The 20287-nt window shown below is 35.8% G+C and overlaps 1 protein-coding gene across 1 annotated transcript in view; it reads right to left on the bottom strand.

The window, feature by feature from the left end:
* Positions 1–19863, bottom strand: part of LOC107037714 (ADP-ribosylation factor-like protein 4C) — a 25800-nt gene extending 5937 nt beyond the window's left edge. Inside the window, exons 1-2 of the mRNA XM_015256407.1 lie at positions 19471–19863; positions 708–1003 (exon numbers count right to left, since the gene is read on the bottom strand). Coding sequence (XP_015111893.1) covers positions 708–921 — 214 coding nt within the window. The 5' untranslated portion in view covers positions 922–1003; positions 19471–19863. The remainder of the gene's footprint in view (positions 1–707; positions 1004–19470) is intronic.
* Between the last annotated feature and the right edge of the window lie 424 nt (positions 19864–20287).

Below are 20287 nucleotides of genomic sequence, written 5' to 3' on the forward strand. Positions count from 1 at the left end.
AAACGAAACTTTTAACAAATTTCCACTAGAATTTCAAACTAGCCATTTTTTCCGGCGAAGCTTGAACCTTTTCATTATTTTCTTTGTCAAATTTCAAAGATACAAATTGAATTTTTCACTTGTAAGAAGAAAATCAACTAATGTTTAGTTTTATATGATTGTTCATTCATTATCGTGAGATTTTCTTCTGAAATAATTCTCGAAAATAAATTTACAAAGGATTAACATTCGTTTTCCATTCCAAAATTCAAGAGAATCAAAATGCGAAATTCATTCTCAAGAATTTATGTAGAAAAAATCGCAGAACAGAATGAATTGTATTGAAAATTCAACATCTTTTTGAATTTCTTCCGACAAATGCCCAAGTATTCTTAAAGGAAAAATTCCAAGAGTGAATTCATATAAAAAAAATCGAAATCTACCGACTTTTTTCTATCAAATATTTTACAGAAAGCAAAAAACAAATGGAATTTTAACGAGAATTCCCTAGAATTTTAATATAATCCCAATAGAATTTCTCGAGAATTCGGTAGAATTGCCTGTTGAATTTTTTCATATGTAGGGCGCCAGTAACGTTAAAAACCCGCGCTTGTAACACGAATTTACTTGTAAAAATCCATTTCATAACCGGGACTTTCCCACTTGGATATCCCTAACACTCAACTCATAGATAATAACTCCGTCAACATTATTTCTGATTCCTCTACCTTTCGCCTTTCCAATGCCCCCACGAATTCTCTCGCAGTTGAATCCAATTGTTGGTACTGTGTTCAAGTACTGATCGAACTTCAATCGATAAAGTGCTGTTGTTTTACCAGCACTGTCTAGGCCCAGCATGGCAACGTGAAGCGGTGTGCCAGTTGGTAGTGCCTCGAGGATACCACCGCCACTCGTTCCTGTTCTACCCATACCAGCACCCATTCCCTCAGCCTCTCAGTCCTCTCTCGCTTGCAAAATCACGCATCTAGGATACTCACTGCACTTTGCGTAATCCCTCTAGCATCTGTGAAGAATTCAGGCATTCGTTAATGGATCGTTCATTCATGGGTTTAGATTGGTGGGATTGAGATTGCTGGTTCATGGGAACGGGGGGGATTATTCATTGCTGTTGGGTTGGGAAATTGTGATTGTTTTTCTTTGTTTTGTGGATTTGATGAATTGTTGGGATTTTTCAAAATCATTTCTGCTCAATTACCCAGGGAACTTGTAGTATGGGGAAACAGAGCGCGTCCCGAACATTATCACCTGAACAAATTTCTATACCGAATAGGAATAGTCGAAAGCCCGAGATGCAACTGATGCAGGGATCCCCATCAATATTAAATTTCTGTAATATTACACAAATTTGACCCTTACATTATTGAAGGTTTAAAATATGTTGATTCAATTTTTCCAATAATATAATATTAATAATCGGATTTTTACGAATAATGAATATTTAAAATTTGGTAATATGCAACTGTAAATTTACTACTAAGTAAATAATTCAAATTTTAGAAAGGGGATTTTCGATTACATAAGTAATCGTCAATCTTCCTACCTTAAATTGTCGATTACCCAAGTAATCGTCAATCGTCCTACCTAAATTATTGATTGATAAAATAGTTAAAATTTGAATATTTGAACTGATGACATTTAATTACGCAAAAATTACAAGGTTTGATTTGATGATATTTAATTACTCAAAAATTACAAGGTTGATGTTATTTCAATTTAAGGACTCAAAATTAATTGTAATAAAATATTACAAATTTGGCTATCCCTAAACTGATGTGGTGCTGAGGAACAGGACATCAATCATATCTTATGGGAATGCCCAGTTCACTCAAATGGTTGAGACAAGATGATTGATGAATTAAGGCCCGGCTGTACGATCTTTCGAATGTTATCTGGATTTTTTTATCTTTCGTAATCCAAAATTGTCAATTGAGTGGTACATCATGTAGAAATCCCCAAAAATTGTGATAGAATGATTAAAAAAATAGAAAAAATTCTGAACTTTTTCAAAGAGCGTTTTTAATTGGGATTCAATGAGTTTAAAAAAGTGGAAATTATAAATATCTGATTCGCTGCGGCAAATTATCTATTAGCTGTCATTTTCCATGGTNTTATTAGCTGTCATTTTCCATGGTGGATGACAAAACACTAACTCCTGATGGGAAGTGACAGCTAGGTATCTCAATTTTCAAAACAGTGGTATGTAGTCATCTGGCATTTTTATGTGATAAAAGTGTGATTAAAAAATTCTCCAAAATATTACAATTTTTTTCAAAGAGCCTTTTCCGCAATAAATGTCTCTGTGCGGTGTGGGAAAAGATTTACGAAATCAGTCTTCCCCCTGCATGATATTGGGTGACAGGCCGCCATTTGTCACCGTAAATCAGATACATTTTTCAATTTCTTCTTATTCAACTTATTCGGAATATAAATGAAAAATGCTCTTTGAAAAAATTAAGAATTTTTTCTACTTTTTTTTGATTATTCATTCACAATTTTTCAAAACTTCTGCATGATGCAGGACTTAATTGACAATTTCAGATGACGAAAGATGAAAAAAAACATCGAGATAACGTTCGAAAGATAGTACACCCGGGCCTTAATGAAGATAAAGGCTCCCAGACCCTACACCATAGCCGCATACTTAGCCGAGATGAAACTGAATTATTTGAAAATTACACACGAATACATAAGTAAAAACCACATTCGAATTTGAAAACCTTGTATAATACGAAATTTTGTAATTTTATGTTTAAATGTATATAATAACCGTGTGTGTAAATAACCCAATGACAGGGTTAATACTTATTAATAAAAAATACTTATTAATAAAAAAAAAAAATTTATGATTACTATAGTGAGTCTTGCATTATTTGGAAATATCTCTGAAACTAGAATCGATGATGAGAGATATCATGATTTGATGAATTTATTTGTCTTTATTAAACCTTGATTGAACCTTGTTTAAACCCAGACTGAAAACGAATTCGAGTCTTGAGAAGGTCTGAATGTAGAATCATTTGACAGAACGAAATAATACGTAAAATATTGATATTTTAATTGATGATAGTACTATGACATGACAAAAAAGAAAAAGAGAATAGTGAAATGAGAATGAAAATAGAGAATTCATTCGGAACCAAATTGCTAATTTATTAACACAATAACTATACTCATAAAAAAATGCAGTTATCCACTTTTGTCATTCTTTCATTACTATTGGGCAATCATTGAAATCATTTTTGTATTTGTGTTTCTTTTTATATTACTATTCAGATCATTTCGTTTTATTTAGGGGTTAAATTCAAGCATTTTCCTTTGATTCTTCTGCAAATATCTCTAAAACTGTTAGACCTAGAAAAAATTTATGATAAAAAAAATTTTTTGCCTTCCTTTTAACATTTTCAATCAAAATAATAAAATTCTGTAATTCATGATTGAAAGTTCCTCTCAATATTCAAAAATATAGAAAATATATTTAAGAGTTTGAATGCATAACATCAAGAATTCAAAGTGTTATCACTTGGTAGAAAATAGAAATTTAATATTTCAATATCTCAAGTGTCTCAAATGTAGCACGTGTAAGATAATGAGACCATTATCATTACCGTGAGAGAGCCAAGTCATCAAAAAAATGAAAATCCACACTCGAGTCTCATATTCCCTAATAGGATGGAATTAGAAATTTAATATTCATTGGCGTGTTCGTCGCTGTTGAGACCCTTCGTGTAACAATTTCGTCTCCATGGAAATTCCGTTTGATCATTGAATTTTAATGAACGCAGTCTGAATGAGTAATGAGCTCACCAATTAATTCGAAAATCTGATTTCGGGGTTTTTAGTGATATCTCCATTATTTCCTATTTCCCGACGGCATTCCGTTGCTTTCATTGGCGTGCCACTCGATACAATGCTCCATCTTCGATTAGATAGCACTATTGTCAATCGAAGGAGAGAATGAATGAATGAATCATATGAAATTTTCGATCAAAATCAATCGGATATTTCAGGAGAGAAAATAATTGCTTGAATGATTGAATTGATTGAATGATGGTTTAAAAAATTTGTTGGGATGTCCCTTTGACCGAGTTCGAAGATGAAGGCGATGGCAATAATCGTTATTTTGATTTATTCAAATATTTATTTGTAATTATTTGTAATTTAACTCCTCAATTTGCTTTAATCAATTCATTGACCAGATGATTCAATGAACCCGTCAAATTATTCATTGAGTGATTAACATTTTGATTGAGTCGATGGCAGTTCCCACCATCAGTGGGAAAAAATCAACGCACGACCTAATTAATCCACTCCTACTTTATTAGAGAGAGCTCATCCGAAAATCCAACATTTACTTTTAATCTGACAAATCCGAAGAAGGGAATTCAACTGTAGATGGGATTGAGCGGGCCGTGAAATCCCAGTGGGGCCTCTCATTTTCGTTAATTAAAAGTGCTTACTCCATTTTTATTTTCCTCTTCCCATTGTAAAACAACGTGAGTGCACACTTGAGTCTTTCTTCATTCACGTTAAAGCCCTCTTAAAACTCCTCTAGAAACTGAGAATAAAGATTGAGTGAAAATTCAGTTTATGGAATGTAATTAAATAAAAAGTGAAAAAAAGGGGACTGAACGTCGTTAACCTCGATGCATTCTGCATAATTTGTCAATTACCTCGAAATGGTTTTTTTCTGGTGCTGAAAAAATTAATTGAGATTGCCAGCTGTAGCGACACGATTCTGATAATTTTGATTTTTTTAACAATTTTTTCAAATATTCGAAAAACCATTAGAGGGAAATGTTAAGAATAGGTTTTTTTAGTTCATAAACTTTTCTACAAAAATTACTTCTTTATATTATTTTCTAAATCTAATACTTTCAGAATAATTTTAATACTTTTCTGACGATCATTTCATCATGAATTCATTTTAATGCAGATTATGGTAAGGTTTAAAGACAATGTGAAAGAAATGTTATTAATAATTCATTAAATTTTCTGTAAAAATGTTTTGTGACAAATGTCTTTGAACCTCTTCCTTTTTACGAGATATTTTCAAAATTAGATTAAATTTATTCTCATTTTATAAAATATTTTCCAATAAAAATTGTGATAATTGTGAGTCTTCTAACTTGTCCATTCATCTTTCAGAATTCAATCAACAATTTCAATGACGACAAATGGAATAAAAAATCGGTTGCTTAGTATAAAACTCTAAGTACTTCGCAAATTATCCTCTCAAGTAATCAATTACTCACTTTAATAATTCCATCACTGAAGTTTACAGAACAAAATTTAACTTCCTAATGAGGAAACTTCCGGCTCTCCGACACTAAAATAACTATAAATATTCCTGCTATTGACAGTCCGCCGGTTAAATTAATAAAATCCCCTCTGACATTCTCTGCGAATAGCTGCGGTAGAACGATACATCCAAGTTGGACTCACCTAAAAACCCGAATAGACAATCTTGAACTTAAATTGCACGCTTCGTCAATCACACGAAGTCTCTAAATATAAAAAGAGTGCAATCCATTCCGGGTTTGTGTGTAATCCCACTGCGAAGGTTTAGCAGAGAACTTGAACTGTTTTCAAACGCTTACGAGGCTCTAAAAACTGACACAAGAGCACACAACTGCACTGAGAGAAAAATATAATTATTCTTCTGACTATATTCCATCACCATCATTATAGTCAAAAAGACCTCAACAATTTTTCATGGGTTACGGTAACTCTGGCCGGAGAAGTAATTACTACAATGGAATGTAGTCATTGCAACTATTTTATAGTTCTCCTCACGATAGATTTGTCGCGGTTACTTTTGAACTTTGGTTAGTTTAACTGCATTTTGATTTGCAAAAATTACGTTTGTAAAGTTACTATAATGTTATGTGCCGCATACAAAAAAAAATCGTATCGTTCAGCAAAATGCCTCAACTATTTTCTTATTGTAAATCAAACTTCAGATTTTTCTCTCAGTGTGAGAGACGAAGGAATAGAATATTTTATTTCCTTGATGCTACTGTTACAGTTTTACATCTACACAAGCCAGTCAACAAATATCTCCATAACACTCCAATAAATTTTTTTTGTCAATAATGTCTTTAGGGTGTAACAAATGATGGTAATATCACAATTTGAGCACTTCCGCAATTTGTAGTTTCTTAAAATTTCTTTTCGCTGTAATCTCTCAGCACTCTTTCTATCTTAGCTAGTCCTACACACAACGGTACATTTACTTCTTCCACTAGGGCATTTATTAACTTCTTCCTCCAGCTTCTTTGATTTGTCTTTCCTCTCCAGTCTGTCCACCAGTCTCTATCTTTTGCTTTCAGTCTTCTCATCACCACCTCGCAACTTATTGCGTGCTCTATAGATTCTACAGAGTCATAGTGTGAGAGACTTCGACATTTCTGTATCAAATGATTCAGCTGTGTGAACTTGGAGTCGAAGTTTGATAAATCGATTTTTCTTCTTATAGTATCGATTGTACTCAGTGAGTACCTGAACGTACCACATTCAGTTTCGTGTGTACCNTCTGTCCATCAGTCTCTATCTTTTGCTTTCAGTCTTCTCATCACCACCTCGCAACTTATTGCGTGCTCTATAGATTCTACAGAGTCATAGTGTGAGAGACTTCGACATTTCTGTATCAAATGATTCAGCTGTGTGAACTTGGAGTCGAAGTTTGATAAATCGATTTTTCTTCTTATAGTATCGATTGTACTCAGTGAGTACCTGAACGTACCACATTCATTTTCGTTTGTACCCCGCATCCCTAGACGTAAGGGGTGCGGAAAAAATCGTGCAGCGTCGGAAATGAAGGTACGGAAAAAATTTTCATGAGCAAGGATTCAGCATGGATAGTACTTGTATGTACTATATTTTTCCATTTCATTTATCAAACCCTTTAATACTTTACCCGCTTCTAAAATCTTAAATGTATGAAGGAAGTCAGGAAAACATACAGATAGCTTCTAAATCGTTAGTAATCGTTTGTACCAACGAAAATTATGCATTATTATTATTATTATTATTATTCTAATCAATTCACATGATTCCATTTTTAACGAACGTAAAATCATCGTAATGGATTCCATATGTAGTTCGTGAAGTTTTGATGTGGGTACGTCTCATCTTCCGTACTTCCACTCCCATCGCAATATAAACGGAACAATTTACTGTACATGATAATGAGACTACAAACCATTGAGAGCTTCAAAATTCGTCGTAGATTATTCAGAAAAATGATACAAACGTTTTTCCGAATTTTTCCGAGATAATCGCGAAAAACGGAATCGCCAAAAAGAAATAATTTATTTTATCTTGTATAGGGTGTAGGACGTGGAAAAACGTAATTCTGAGCCGTCCATCTTCCTATAGGGAACCCAAAATTGGTTTTAAGGCTCTATCTCTCATAGTTTGCGAGATAATCGCGAAAAACGAAATCGACAAAAAAAATTAATTCAATTTATTTTGTATAGCGTGTAGGACGTGGAAAAACATAATTCTGAGCCGTCCATCTTCCTATAGGGAACCCAAAAGTGGTTTTAAGGCTCTATCTCTCATAGTTTCCGAGATAATCGCGAAAAACGAAATCGCCAAAAAAAATTAATTTAATTCATCTTGTATAGGGTGTAGGAAGTGGAAAAACGCAATTCTGAGCCGTCCATCTGCCTATACGGAACCCAAATTTCCTCAGGAATCGAATGGAATAGGTTTTAAGGCTCTATCTCTCATAGTTTCCGAGATAATCGCGAAAAACGAAAATGCCAAAAAAAATTAATTTAATTCATCTTGTATAGGGTGTAGGAAGTGGAAAAACGCAATTCTGAGCCGTCCATCTGCCTATACGGAACCCAAATTTCCTCAGGAATCGAATGGAATAGGTTTTAAGGCTCTATCTCTCATAGTTTCCGAGATAATCGCGAAAAACGAAAATGCCAAAAAAAATTAATTTAATTCATCTTGTATAGGGTGTAGGAAGTGGAAAAACGCAATTCTGAGCCGTCCATCTGCCTATACGGAACCCAAATTTCCTCAGGAATCGAATGGAATAGGTTTTAAGGCTCTATCTCTCATAGTTTCCGAGATAATCGCGAAAAACGAAAATGCCAAAAAAAATTAATTTAATTCATCTTGTATAGGGTGTAGGAAGTGGAAAAACGCAATTCTGAGCCGTCCATCTGCCTATACGGAACCCAAATTTCCTCAGGAATCGAATGGAATAGGTTTTAAGGCTCTATCTCTCATAGTTTCCGAGATAATCGCGAAAAACGAAAATGCCAAAAAAAATTAATTTAATTCATCTTGTATAGGGTGTAGGAAGTGGAAAAACGCAATTCTGAGCCGTCCATCTGCCTATACGGAACCCAAATTTCCTCAGGAATCGAATGGAATAGGTTTTAAGGCTCTATCTCTCATAGTTTCCGAGATAATCGCGAAAAACGAAAATGCCAAAAAAAATTAATTTAATTCATCTTGTATAGGGTGTAGGAAGTGGAAAAACGCAATTCTGAGCCGTCCATCTGCCTATACGGAACCCAAATTTCCTCAGGAATCGAATGGAATAGGTTTTAAGGCTCTATCTCTCATAGTTTCCGAGATAATCGCGAAAAACGAAAATGCCAAAAAAAATTAATTTAATTCATCTTGTATAGGGTGTAGGAAGTGGAAAAACGCAATTCTGAGCCGTCCATCTGCCTATACGGAACCCAAATTTCCTCAGGAATCGAATGGAATAGGTTTTAAGGCTCTATCTCTCATAGTTTCCGAGATAATCGCGAAAAACGAAAATGCCAAAAAAAATTAATTTAATTCATCTTGTATAGGGTGTAGGAAGTGGAAAAACGCAATTCTGAGCCGTCCATCTGCCTATACGGAACCCAAATTTCCTCAGGAATCGAATGGAATAGGTTTTAAGGCTCTATCTCTCATAGTTTCCGAGATAATCGCGAAAAACGAAAATGCCAAAAAAAATTAATTTAATTCATCTTGTATAGGGTGTAGGAAGTGGAAAAACGCAATTCTGAGCCGTCCATCTGCCTATACGGAACCCAAATTTCCTCAGGAATCGAATGGAATAGGTTTTAAGGCTCTATCTCTCATAGTTTCCGAGATAATCGCGAAAAACGAAAATGCCAAAAAAAATTAATTTAATTCATCTTGTATAGGGTGTAGGAAGTGGAAAAACGCAATTCTGAGCCGTCCATCTGCCTATAGGGAACCCAAATTTCCTCAGGAATCGAATGGAATAGGTTTTAAGGCTCTATCTCTCATAGTTTCCGAGATAATCGCGATAACGAAATCGCCAAAAAATCTTGCCGTACTTTTGGATATTTGTACCAACACCTACTCGTCACTAAACACCAATAAAATTCAGAAAAACGTTTGTACCATTTTTCTGAATAATCTACGACTGTTTTTGAAGCTCTGAATGGTTTGTACTTGGTCTCATTATCATGTACAGTAAATTGTTCCGTTTGTACTGCGATGGGAGTGGAAGTACGGAAGTTCAGACGTTTGTATCCACATCAAAACTTCACGAACTACATATGGAATCCATTACGATGATTTTACGGTTGATAAAAATGGAATCATGTGATTTGATGAGAATAATAATAATAATAATAATGAATAATTTTCGTTGGTACAAACGAGTACTAACGATTTAGAAGTTATCTATATGTTTTCCTGACGTCCTTCATACATTTAAGATTTTAGAAGCGGGTAAAGTATTGAAGGGTTTGATAAATGAAATGGAAAAATATAGTACATACAAGTACTATCCATGCTGAATCCTTGCTCATGAAAATTTTTTCCGTACCTTCATCTCCGACGCTGCACGATTTTTCCCGCACCTCTTACGTCTAGGGGTGCGGGGTACAAATGAAAATGAATGTAGTACATTTAGGTACTCACTGCGTACAATCGATACTATAAGAAAGACAATCGATTTATCAAACTTCGACTCCAAGTTCACACAGCTAAATGATTCGAATAAGTGGCACATGTGATAGGGAATCAATCGAGCGATCGACTGGAAAGTTGAATGGATAAATTTTACTCCATATCTATTTTTAGTTTTTTCAATTCATGCTTCCTTCCTACTACCGTTACGATTTCATAGGTGGCCCATTTTTATCAGCCTTTGTGCTTCTCCTAGTTTTCTTCTCATGTTGTAAAGTATGGGTCCATTTAATAGTAAATGACTTTATTAAAAGAATTTCAGGGGAAATGAATGAAATGATTAATAAACAAAGAAATAAACAGTGACAGGACGTGACACCGGACGATAGTAAAAGAATGATGAGAAAGAGACGATGGTTGAGAGGGAGGAAAAAAAAATCAGTGTTTTATGATACAAGTGCACTGAGAAGAGAAATTTCTAATATCTGAAACATATTTACTTGAGACAAGTAATTTTTCTTCAACCACTTAATTCTTAATCTTAATTCGTGAGAAAGGTCTCACGTTTTAAAATATTCTTGTACTCTTCGAGTATGATTTTGTCGCAAATGAATTTACTATTTTCATGATTTCTTTTATGCACTAATACATTTAATATATATTGGTAATGTATTTATAATTATTTTTTATGTAATATGTTTATGATGTAACGCGGAACGATAGTGATAAATGAGAATTTATTCGAGTTCCGTGAAGCGCAGACATTCTGAGATTTATAACAAGACTAGGGGACTGCGCCCCCTGTTCGCTCCGCTCACCAAGCCCCATGAGACTCGCATGAGCCTTGTGACCCTTAATCTGTCCCTCGTGTCCCTTCGTCTGACCCTAATTATAACCCTCGTTGTCCCTTATTTTGACCCTCATTATAACCCTCGTGATCCTCATTTTGACCTTTGTGACCCTTATTCTGACCCTCATTAGAACCCTCGTGACCCTCATTTGACCCTTAGGTTTCTGACCGTTGGTTTTTGACCGTTCATTTTTGACCCTTAGTTTCTGACCGTTCATTTTTGACTCTTAAATTTCAAGTGCCAAATTTTCATCATCAGAAGTGGATTTCAATTTTTATAATATAAAGAGAAACGAGATCAACGATTTATTCCACATTGACTGAGAATGTGAAACTATCAGCATATTATGAATTCTAACTGTTTTGAAATTACCATTTTTCAATCATATTCTTTATTATGAAGTACAGAAGGATTTTCAAGGTTTTACACCAAATTTCTAAGTGATTTGAAAAAAATAATCGGGTAAAAGAAGAAAAAGTTTCGGAAAATAGTCTCGTTTCAATATTTTACATGAAATTTCAGGAATAATCATCTAACGGTACCAGAGGTAGGAGCTCTCAATGAGTGAAATAAAATTCTTAATTGCCTTTTCCGCTTTCATTAAAAATTTAATAAGAAACTTGACGATATTTTCCGCGAAGTTCTCACGTAGTCCACTAAAAGTCAAATAACAAACTTCCCCTTTTCTGGAAGTTTAACTCCTCGAATCCCTTCACCTGTTTCGTCTTCCGAGAAGACGAAAGAAATAACATAGAGGGAAAAAGTTTCTGGTTTCCTGCATCATGGCACTGGAGTCCACGATCGTTGGGTTGCTGAAATGATGAACTCTCGGTTCTTATTTTAAGAACCCAAAGGACTGGATTTCACAACCCAGTGCCTTGATTTAACGTATGTCGTGTAAAGAGTCAAAATAATGAAGTAAAATTCAGAAATTAATGGAGAAATATCTGAGTATGTTCCATCATTGGAAATTTTTTGATATTCTTATGTAGGAAGCAGGGATAGGCAATAATATTAAATTTTGACAATATTCAAAAGGGATTATCTCCTTATATTTTTCAAAGGTTAACTATATTTAACAAATTTAAAATATTATAGAATTTATTAGCTAAATTTTTTCGATTGATGGTGAATAAAATATTTGATAATACTGAAATGTAATTTTTTAGTTAACAAGCTAATTTTAATTCTAGGTACTTGATTTTCGATTATTCAAATAATTGACAACTTCACATCTTAACGGTAATTATGATTGATTGATATGTCTATCACTGGTAGGAAGTCTTGTAATTTTATTTCAGGCAAAAAAGAAAACCTTTTCAAATGGCGTATAAAATTCACCCCGAATCGTTTTCTGGAGGGAACTCCAATTTTCGTATCTCAAGAGTTACTATTCCAATTATAAAATTAAAAATATTAAAAATACTATTCTTCTCTAAGAAGGTTTGTAATTTTATTTCAGAAAAAGGGATAGAAACTTCTTAAATAGCAAATAAAATTTGCCCTAAATCGTTTTCCTGGAGGGAAAGCCAATTTTTCTCATCTCAAGAGTTGCTAGTCCAATTATAAAATTAAAAAAAATAATATTCTTCTGTAGGAAGTTTTGTAATTTTATTTCAGAAAAGGAAAAGAAACTTCTCAAATCGTGTTCTGGAAAATGGTTTTTTGAGAAATCAATTTTTGTTATCTCAAGAGTAATTATTTTATTCTCGAATACTTTAAAATAAAATTGGAGTATAAATGAAAAAAAAATCCTCCAACCGATTCGTCAACAGCCAATGATGGGTATTTCGAATAAGATTCTCGAATGATTCACACTTGAACAAATAACGAGAACATTCTTATTCCAACAAGATGCCACATTCTCCAATCTAGAATATTTTCCTCGCGCAGGCCATGCCTTCCTCCAGTTTTCTTCATTTCACGTAGGAAATGAAAAACGAATAAGGATGGGCACGTACCGCGGGTACACGGCTGAGTTGCCGCAGCACACGATATAATAGTTACGGATAACGGTTTCAGCGTAAATAGAATATGTTTTTCACCGGAATGAAATGAAAGAGTTGGAAGAAGGATAATCATTGGTTTGAGGAGAGGGAAAATAATGACGGGAGGATTTTTCCAGAAATTTTTCCTCTTCTTTTATTCGATTATTTATGCCAAATTATGTCTGAATTCCAAGTAAACTTTGTAAATTGTTTTTTTTTAATATTCAAACGAAAATTACTGGAAGAGGATGAATTAATTTCTGAATGGATGAATTAATTTTTGAGTGAATTAATTTCTCGCGAACTGAATTTCTTGGAGTCTAAACAATGAATTTCAATAATCTATCGGTAAAAAAATTGTAGTAAATGTCTTTATTTTCAAATGAGAGAACAAATTAGCTATGCTGAAAAACTATATGTTCACGTGAGAATATTTGGTGGAATGGAACAGATTTACTTGAGGGAAATTAACCGACTTGCTGGAAGGGAATTTAATATCTTTCACAAAAATTAAATTGTCATCACGCTGTTCGAAAAAGTAACTTTTCATCACGCTGTGACGAAAAGTGGACTTTTCGGCACGCTCCGCGTGCCTAAAAGTCCAATTTCCGCCACATTGTGATGAAAAATATTGTTCGTAACTCGTGAAAAAATGTTTTTTAGCTCGTGGGATTATATCACTCACCTTCGGCTCGTGATATAAATCTCCCACTCGCCAAAAATAGTATATTTCGTAACGAGTGCAAAAAAGTGTTTTTTGGCGAGTGGGAGGTTTATAGCACGAGCCGAAGGCGAGTGATATAATCCCACGCCGCACCCCAAAATAACCCCTCTCTTTATAATCTCTTTTCCGCACTCGTCACGAAATATACAATTTTGTTGTGGTCATCGGAAATATTCTTCGAAAAATTGCAACTGTTCCCAGGAACAAAATATAATCTAATAAATTACTGAAAACTGTGGAATCTTAGGAAACTTTTCTTCTGAATTTTTAGCTACTAGATTTTTAGCACCGCATGTTTTTTTTTACCGAATAGGAAATTATTATTCTTATCAGTAAATAAAAAAAGTAACGTTGATTCCAACTATTTAAGCGATGGGCTATTCAGAACTCTCAAAAGTATGTGGGAAAAGTTGAAACTGAAAAAAAAATTTCTTCACCGGGGGCCAAAGTGTCAGATCTTGGATTTTTTCAGGGGGCAAGTCGGTCAAAGGGTCACAAGGGTCACGAGGTTCAAAGTGTCAGATTTTGGATTTTTCCAGGGGGAAAGTCGACTTTCGCCAAAATCGAATTTTTTAGCCAAGTGCACGTTGATTCCATCTATTTAAGCGACGGGCTATTCAGAACTCTCAGAAGTATGTGGAAAAAGTGAAAACTGGAAATTTTTTTTTCAGATTTTCAAAGGGTCAGATTTTTCGTTTTTTCAGGGGGAATCTCGACTTTCGCCAAAATCGAATTTTTTAGCCAAGTGCACGTTGATTCCATCTATTTAAGCGACGGGCTATTCAGAACTCTCAGAAGTATGTGGAAAAAGTGAAAACTGGAAATTTTTTTTTTCAGATTTTCAAAGGGTCAGATTTTCCGTTTTTTCAGGGGGAATCTCGACTTTCGCCAAAATCGAATTTTTTAGCCGGGTGAATGTTGATTCCAACTATTTAAGCGCCGGGTATTCAGAACTCTCAAAAGTATCCTATCGTAAAAAGGAGAAAAGAAATCGATCCCGAAATATCTCGAAAATCTCGAATAAGCGTAAGGCTGAAACCGAAGCGCCGCTACGTGGGAAGATGCGAAGGCGCGTGCGCAGCAGGCGCGGCCGATCTCGTTCCAGAAAATTCAAGGGAATGCAGGGAGTTCCTAGGAAATTCGAGAAACAAGGAAAGATCATGGACGTATCACGTCAAAAATTGCAGGCGGCTCTATCTTTGAGACAGCTGTAATTGTAGGTAATTTTTGACGTGGATACGTCTATAGTTTCAATATGGGGGTTCATTTTGGGAAACGGTCCTTACGTGCAGCGCCATCTATCGGAAATTCTAGAAAATTCGAGCCATTTCGGGATAATTCGCGAAGTTCCTAGAAATTTCTAAAAAAATTCAAGGAGTTACTAGAAATCTCGAGGAAATTCAGGATGTTTCTAGAAAATTCGAGGGAACGCAGGGAGTTTCTAGGAAATTCGAGAAAGAAGAAAAGACCATGGAGCTGTATCAAAGATTCAGCCGCCTGTAATTTTTTTCGCTTGAACTGCGTCAAATAGTCGTTTCTCGATTGGTTCATTTTACCCCACTGTTTCATTCTGCCCCGCTCTCCCCTAGTTCTTACCGAATGAACAAAATGATAAAACTGTGGAATTTTCTCACGCTTCATCGAGCCTGAGCAATTAATTTCAATAATTTCTTTGAAAAAATTGTAGGAATAATCCCCATTGACTATTTCCCCCCATCATTGAATGGTCGATGGCGTCAATATTGGCCTGGAGCCTACTTTCGTAGGCCATCCGTGAGAGAACTGCTGGCAGTGCGGAGAATATACGGGCCACGGGCTCGCCGTTCTCCCCACCTCCTCTCGTTGTGCCTCTACCTCTCTCAGGCATTTTTTTTTCTCATTCTCTCTTCTTTTTTCTTCAGGGCTGAGACTGTCGGTTATTCTTGTATTGCTCTTATCTCTTTCGACTTGGCATCTTTCGCGGCATCATCTTTAATACACGGATGATATACATATATTGGGATCAAGTGGCAGGGGGAGGAGGGAGGGGGGAGGGAGAGATGTGGGATGAGAAATTGGACGGTAAAAGTTGGTGGTATTTGGGCGAATGGGGGAGAAGGATGGAGTGAAATCGAGGAGAGATTGTTAGAATTGCTGCGGATGATTTTTTACTCGATTTTTCGAGCTAGATGAGCTCAGATTTTTCTTCAATTGAGAGCGAGGGAGAGGGGTGAGGATGTTTACTGTCTCGGTGGCGGTCGCGCGATTATGTGATGAGTTCAGGGAATTTAAAAGGTTTTTTAGGAAGAGAAGAGGAGATCCATTTGGATGTTGGGGATTTTAAACGGGTTTTTGAAGTTCTCAAAGTTCACGGAGAGAAAAGCTGAATAAAAAACGTTTGAAATTGCACTGGGTGCTTTTACTTTTGGAATTGTACTGAGAGAAAAAATTGTTGTGGGTAAAACTAAAAAAATTTGAGGACAATTTTTTGCAATAATTAGATATTTTCTCCTGACAGTTCGAATTCTTCGAGAGATATTTCTGATGATCACGAGAAAAATTTCGTTTTTTTTAAGATATTAAATTTTCCGCTATAGTGCACTGAAAGAAAAAAATAGTTCAACGGAAAAATTATGTTTCCCTGAAGATTTACTTGTGGACAAAAATAAGATGAGCTCAGATTTTTCTTAAATTCGGCGAGAGAGAGAGAGAGAGAGAGAGAGAGAGAGAGAGAGAGAGAGAGAGAGAGAGGNGAGAGAGAGAGAGAGAGAGAGAGAGGGCCTCCTCCCCCTCCTCTCACTGTTTGGGCAACGAGTTTGCGATTATCCGAGGATTTTCGGCGGTTCAAAATGTTTTTTCTTCTTTATGATGAGGAGTAGTGGGAGGTGATTTATTTGAATGTTGGTAATTCTGAACAGGTTTTGAAAGTTTGATTGACGACGTCTAGGGTTTACAGACGAAGAGTCGGTTAGTAGCTGTTTATAGGAGACAATTTTTCGAGTCCGTGAATAACGATAAGAAATAAAATTTCGATGAAGATGAATAATTAACGGGGTTTGTCGAGATTATTTTTCCCAATCGGATTTCAACCAATCAGAGCGCAACGCGACAGTTTTATTTCGGATATTTCCTCCTAGCTTTTAAATATTTCGCAGTAGTTCTTCCCTTTTTTACCTGAATATTTCGCAGTAGCTCTTCATTTTTTCGGCTCATTTCAGATAGAATCTTATATTTGACAGTCTATGGAAATCGGGTTATTCTATTAACATAATTTGTTCAAATCTTCCCCAATTCACCTCCTGATGTTGTCCACTGCATTCCGCTTGGCCAAAATCCGATTGGGAAAAATAATCCGACAAATACCCCTCGAGATTCAAAATTAATCGGGTATTTCCCTCAAGCTCCCCTGCAAACAAACCATTTGTTTGCAACGAAGCTATCGGGAAATGTCCGATAATTTTGAAGCTCTTGAGGTATTACTACTGATTATTTTTTGAATATTATTGGGAAGAAGAGTTGTCCAACCATCGATTACAGTAAGTACTATTTTTAGATTTTGTTTTGACCTGAGGGACGAATTGTTTGTCTTCACTTGTGAATATTGCTATTCTGAACTTCAAAACAGATTCTATATTATTGGATTGGCGATTATTTTATAATCTATTCGAAGGAAATGAAATCACCAAACAATTGATTGGAATAGATTGTGCATAGAGTGCGTGAAACAGATTGACAAATTGTATCAATTAGCGGTGTATTGCCTCGTTAATTAATAGTCTGATCTATTTTAAGCGTCTTCACCAATATAACCACTGGTGCAATGGCGGAATCGAATTTATGCTGTCATTGACCTAGTGCAGCAGGGTCTATCATATAAATATAAAATCATGATGAAAAGTGAAATGTAGTTAAATATATTATTGATTTAAGAGTAGTTCTCCCATAAATCAATAATTCAAACTTATTGACCTGAGAACTCTGATATCAACATTCTCAATTCTGTAACGAGAGTTTCTTCTCGCTCCACAAATATCCAGTTCTTGAATCAAGAATATAAGAATTCAAACTCTAGAATATCGATATTCTGCATCAAAAAACGGAAGATATTCTCGAATTAATCGTCACTTTTTCAGGTAAAGAAATTTATGCCTAATTTTAGTCTTAAGAATTCCTAATCTGGAGTTTCTATTTTCATTCTTTTTTGGAGAATTTTTTATTTCCACGAATCAATAATTCAAACTATTTAATTTGAGAATTCTGATATCATGATTGTCAACTCAACAATGATGGCTTCTTCTCGCTCCAAAAAAATCTAATTCTTGAATCAAAAATAGAAAAAAATTCGAAGCGAATAATATTTTACACTAAAAAACGAAGACATTTTCAAATTCGAAATTGTCACTTTCTCATGTAAAAAAAATTATTCCTAATTCTTATTCTTGATTCAAGTACCGCGATGAAATGTCCCGAGATGAAATGATGATTATTGAATCAAGAATAATATTATAATTATCGAATCAAGAATAAGAATTAGGAATAATTTTTTTACATGAGAAAGTGACATTTTCAAATTCGAAATTGTCACTTTCTCATGTAAAAAAATTATTCCTAATTCTTATTCTTGATTCGATAATTATAATATCATTCTTGATTCAATAATCATCATTTCATCGCGGTACTTGAATCAAGAATAAGAATTAGGAATAATTTTTTTACATGAGAAAGTGACATTTTCAAATTCGAAATTGTCACTTTCTCATGTAAAAAAATTATTCCTAATTCTTATTCTTGATTCAAGTACCGCGATGAAATGATGATTATTGAATCAAGAATATTATAATTATCGAATCAAGAATAAGAATTAGGAATAATTTTTTTACATGAGAAAGTGACATTTTCAAATTCGAAATTGTCATTATTCCATTTCACGAACAATTCAACACGTCATGAATATTTAAAAAAAAAGTCAAAAGTCTCCGTTTTACCCTACCTTCCCCTATACCCCAACCGAGAGTACAAAATCCCACCGAATATTTTTGACTGAAACCCGGGATCAATGTAGCCGGAATAATTTTTATTTTCACTCCTGATCGGTTTCCTATCGACTCAGTCCAAAACGCATGCGCCGAAAACCACTGTTTCCACGGGGTTTCACGTACTCCAGTGTCTAAAATCATGGAAAAAGGGGGTCCCCCAGAGGCTGTTGCACACTGCGTACTTTTCAGCATCGAAATCATCTCACCGCCAGTTTTTCCCCCCTTTATTTGTTACCCGATCTATTTCTGGTCGTTTACGAGCACAAGCGAGGGCTCCAGCCCAATTTCGTTACTCCTTCCCCTCGCAGTCATTGCATTCTGAATCAATCAGCCCCACCGCATCATTGTTACTAATCACCAAAAAACGAATCCCTCCCACTAAAAAAAAATAATAAAAACCGAATGAATGAACATCCACACGAGTTTAATCGGATCGAAGTTTCCCCTCGACATTCTCATCATGTTGATGATGAAAGAGTTGTTTATTCCCCGCCGACTCATGCGATAGCGATTCAATGAAATTGTTTAATGAAAAAAATGCCGCGGGGGCGGGAGGGGGAGGGTCGGCGGGAGGGGGGGAGAGGGTTCACATGAGGGATCCTCTGTACTGCAATGTGAGTTTGCTTTCAAGAGGGAGATTAAGTGAAACGGTTGTTTATTAGAGATTCCACTTGACGCGATATGTCACTCGCCCGCAGGTACACCGAGCTCATCGCTCAGGTAGCGGTTCTACCTGCCGCCAGTCCCTTCTATTCTCCCTTGGATTTTTCGGGGACAATTGATTCTGAGCCCAGACCCTTCCAATGCTGGTCACGCACATTGTGATCGTATTACGGAGGGACAGAGGGACAGGGACATTGTTGAAAGGAGAAAGAGAGAGGGGAAAAAAGGTTTTTCAGATGCTCCCGCGGAGGTGAATGTTGTGGATGATCTATGTATCGAGTTATGTAAGGAAATGCGAGGGTTTTTCGGTTTTCCGTGGGACTTACCATTTTTCACACTGCAATATCCGATTTGAGAATTTTTTCTTTCACTTTTGCACTGTTTTTTATTTATTTATTTGAGTTTTGCACTGTTTAACGACGGCTCCGCGGCGTTCAGGGGCGAAACATCACTTGGAGACAACAAAAACATACGGTGAACTCACGACTGTTCGGGGATTTTTAAATGTCCGAGGTTATTTTCATCGTTTGGAGCGGAAGGCGAAGGGTTTATTGACTGCAATTGGTTTGAACTTTCTTCGCGGGGTGAGTGTAGACGATGGGGGAAGAGCGGGTTCAATTTAACGAGGGAGACTAGTTGATGTGAGCTTGATGGAACAGTTTATCACTGGACATTGCTCGTGGGCCAGAGCACACGCACTACGAGGGCTTTGGCGAGACTTCCTCTCGGACACTGGTGAAATGAAACGAGATCGCGAGACGGCAACAGAGGAATCGACTCGGTTCGACTGCCCCCACTGTGCCGACCTAGCGCCATTTTGGTCGCGGGCGGGGAGGGGGAGGACGGCGCGTCGGCGGGATTTTTTGAATTTTCGGGCAGCGGTGCACGCGAGGGGAAATGCCGGAAGAGATTTTAGGAGAAAATTTTATTGGATTTTTACAGCCTGAGAAGTGACGCTTTGGATAAAGTGAAATCGTTTATCTGATTTTTTAAAGTGTATTTCGACAATATTTTTGGTGAAAATTAAACGACTCATTTTTTTGCTTCTGAATGGAAGGGCTGCACTCGTCACATCTGATATGCCATCTTGAGCGAGTTCGATCGTGAGATTGATTGCATTTGATTTTGACAAAATTTATTTCG

This window comes from Diachasma alloeum, unplaced genomic scaffold (assembly GCF_001412515.2).
Source record: "Diachasma alloeum isolate Michigan unplaced genomic scaffold, Dall2.0 Dall_scaffold_00269, whole genome shotgun sequence".
Classification (NCBI taxonomy): Eukaryota; Metazoa; Arthropoda; class Insecta; order Hymenoptera; family Braconidae; genus Diachasma; species Diachasma alloeum.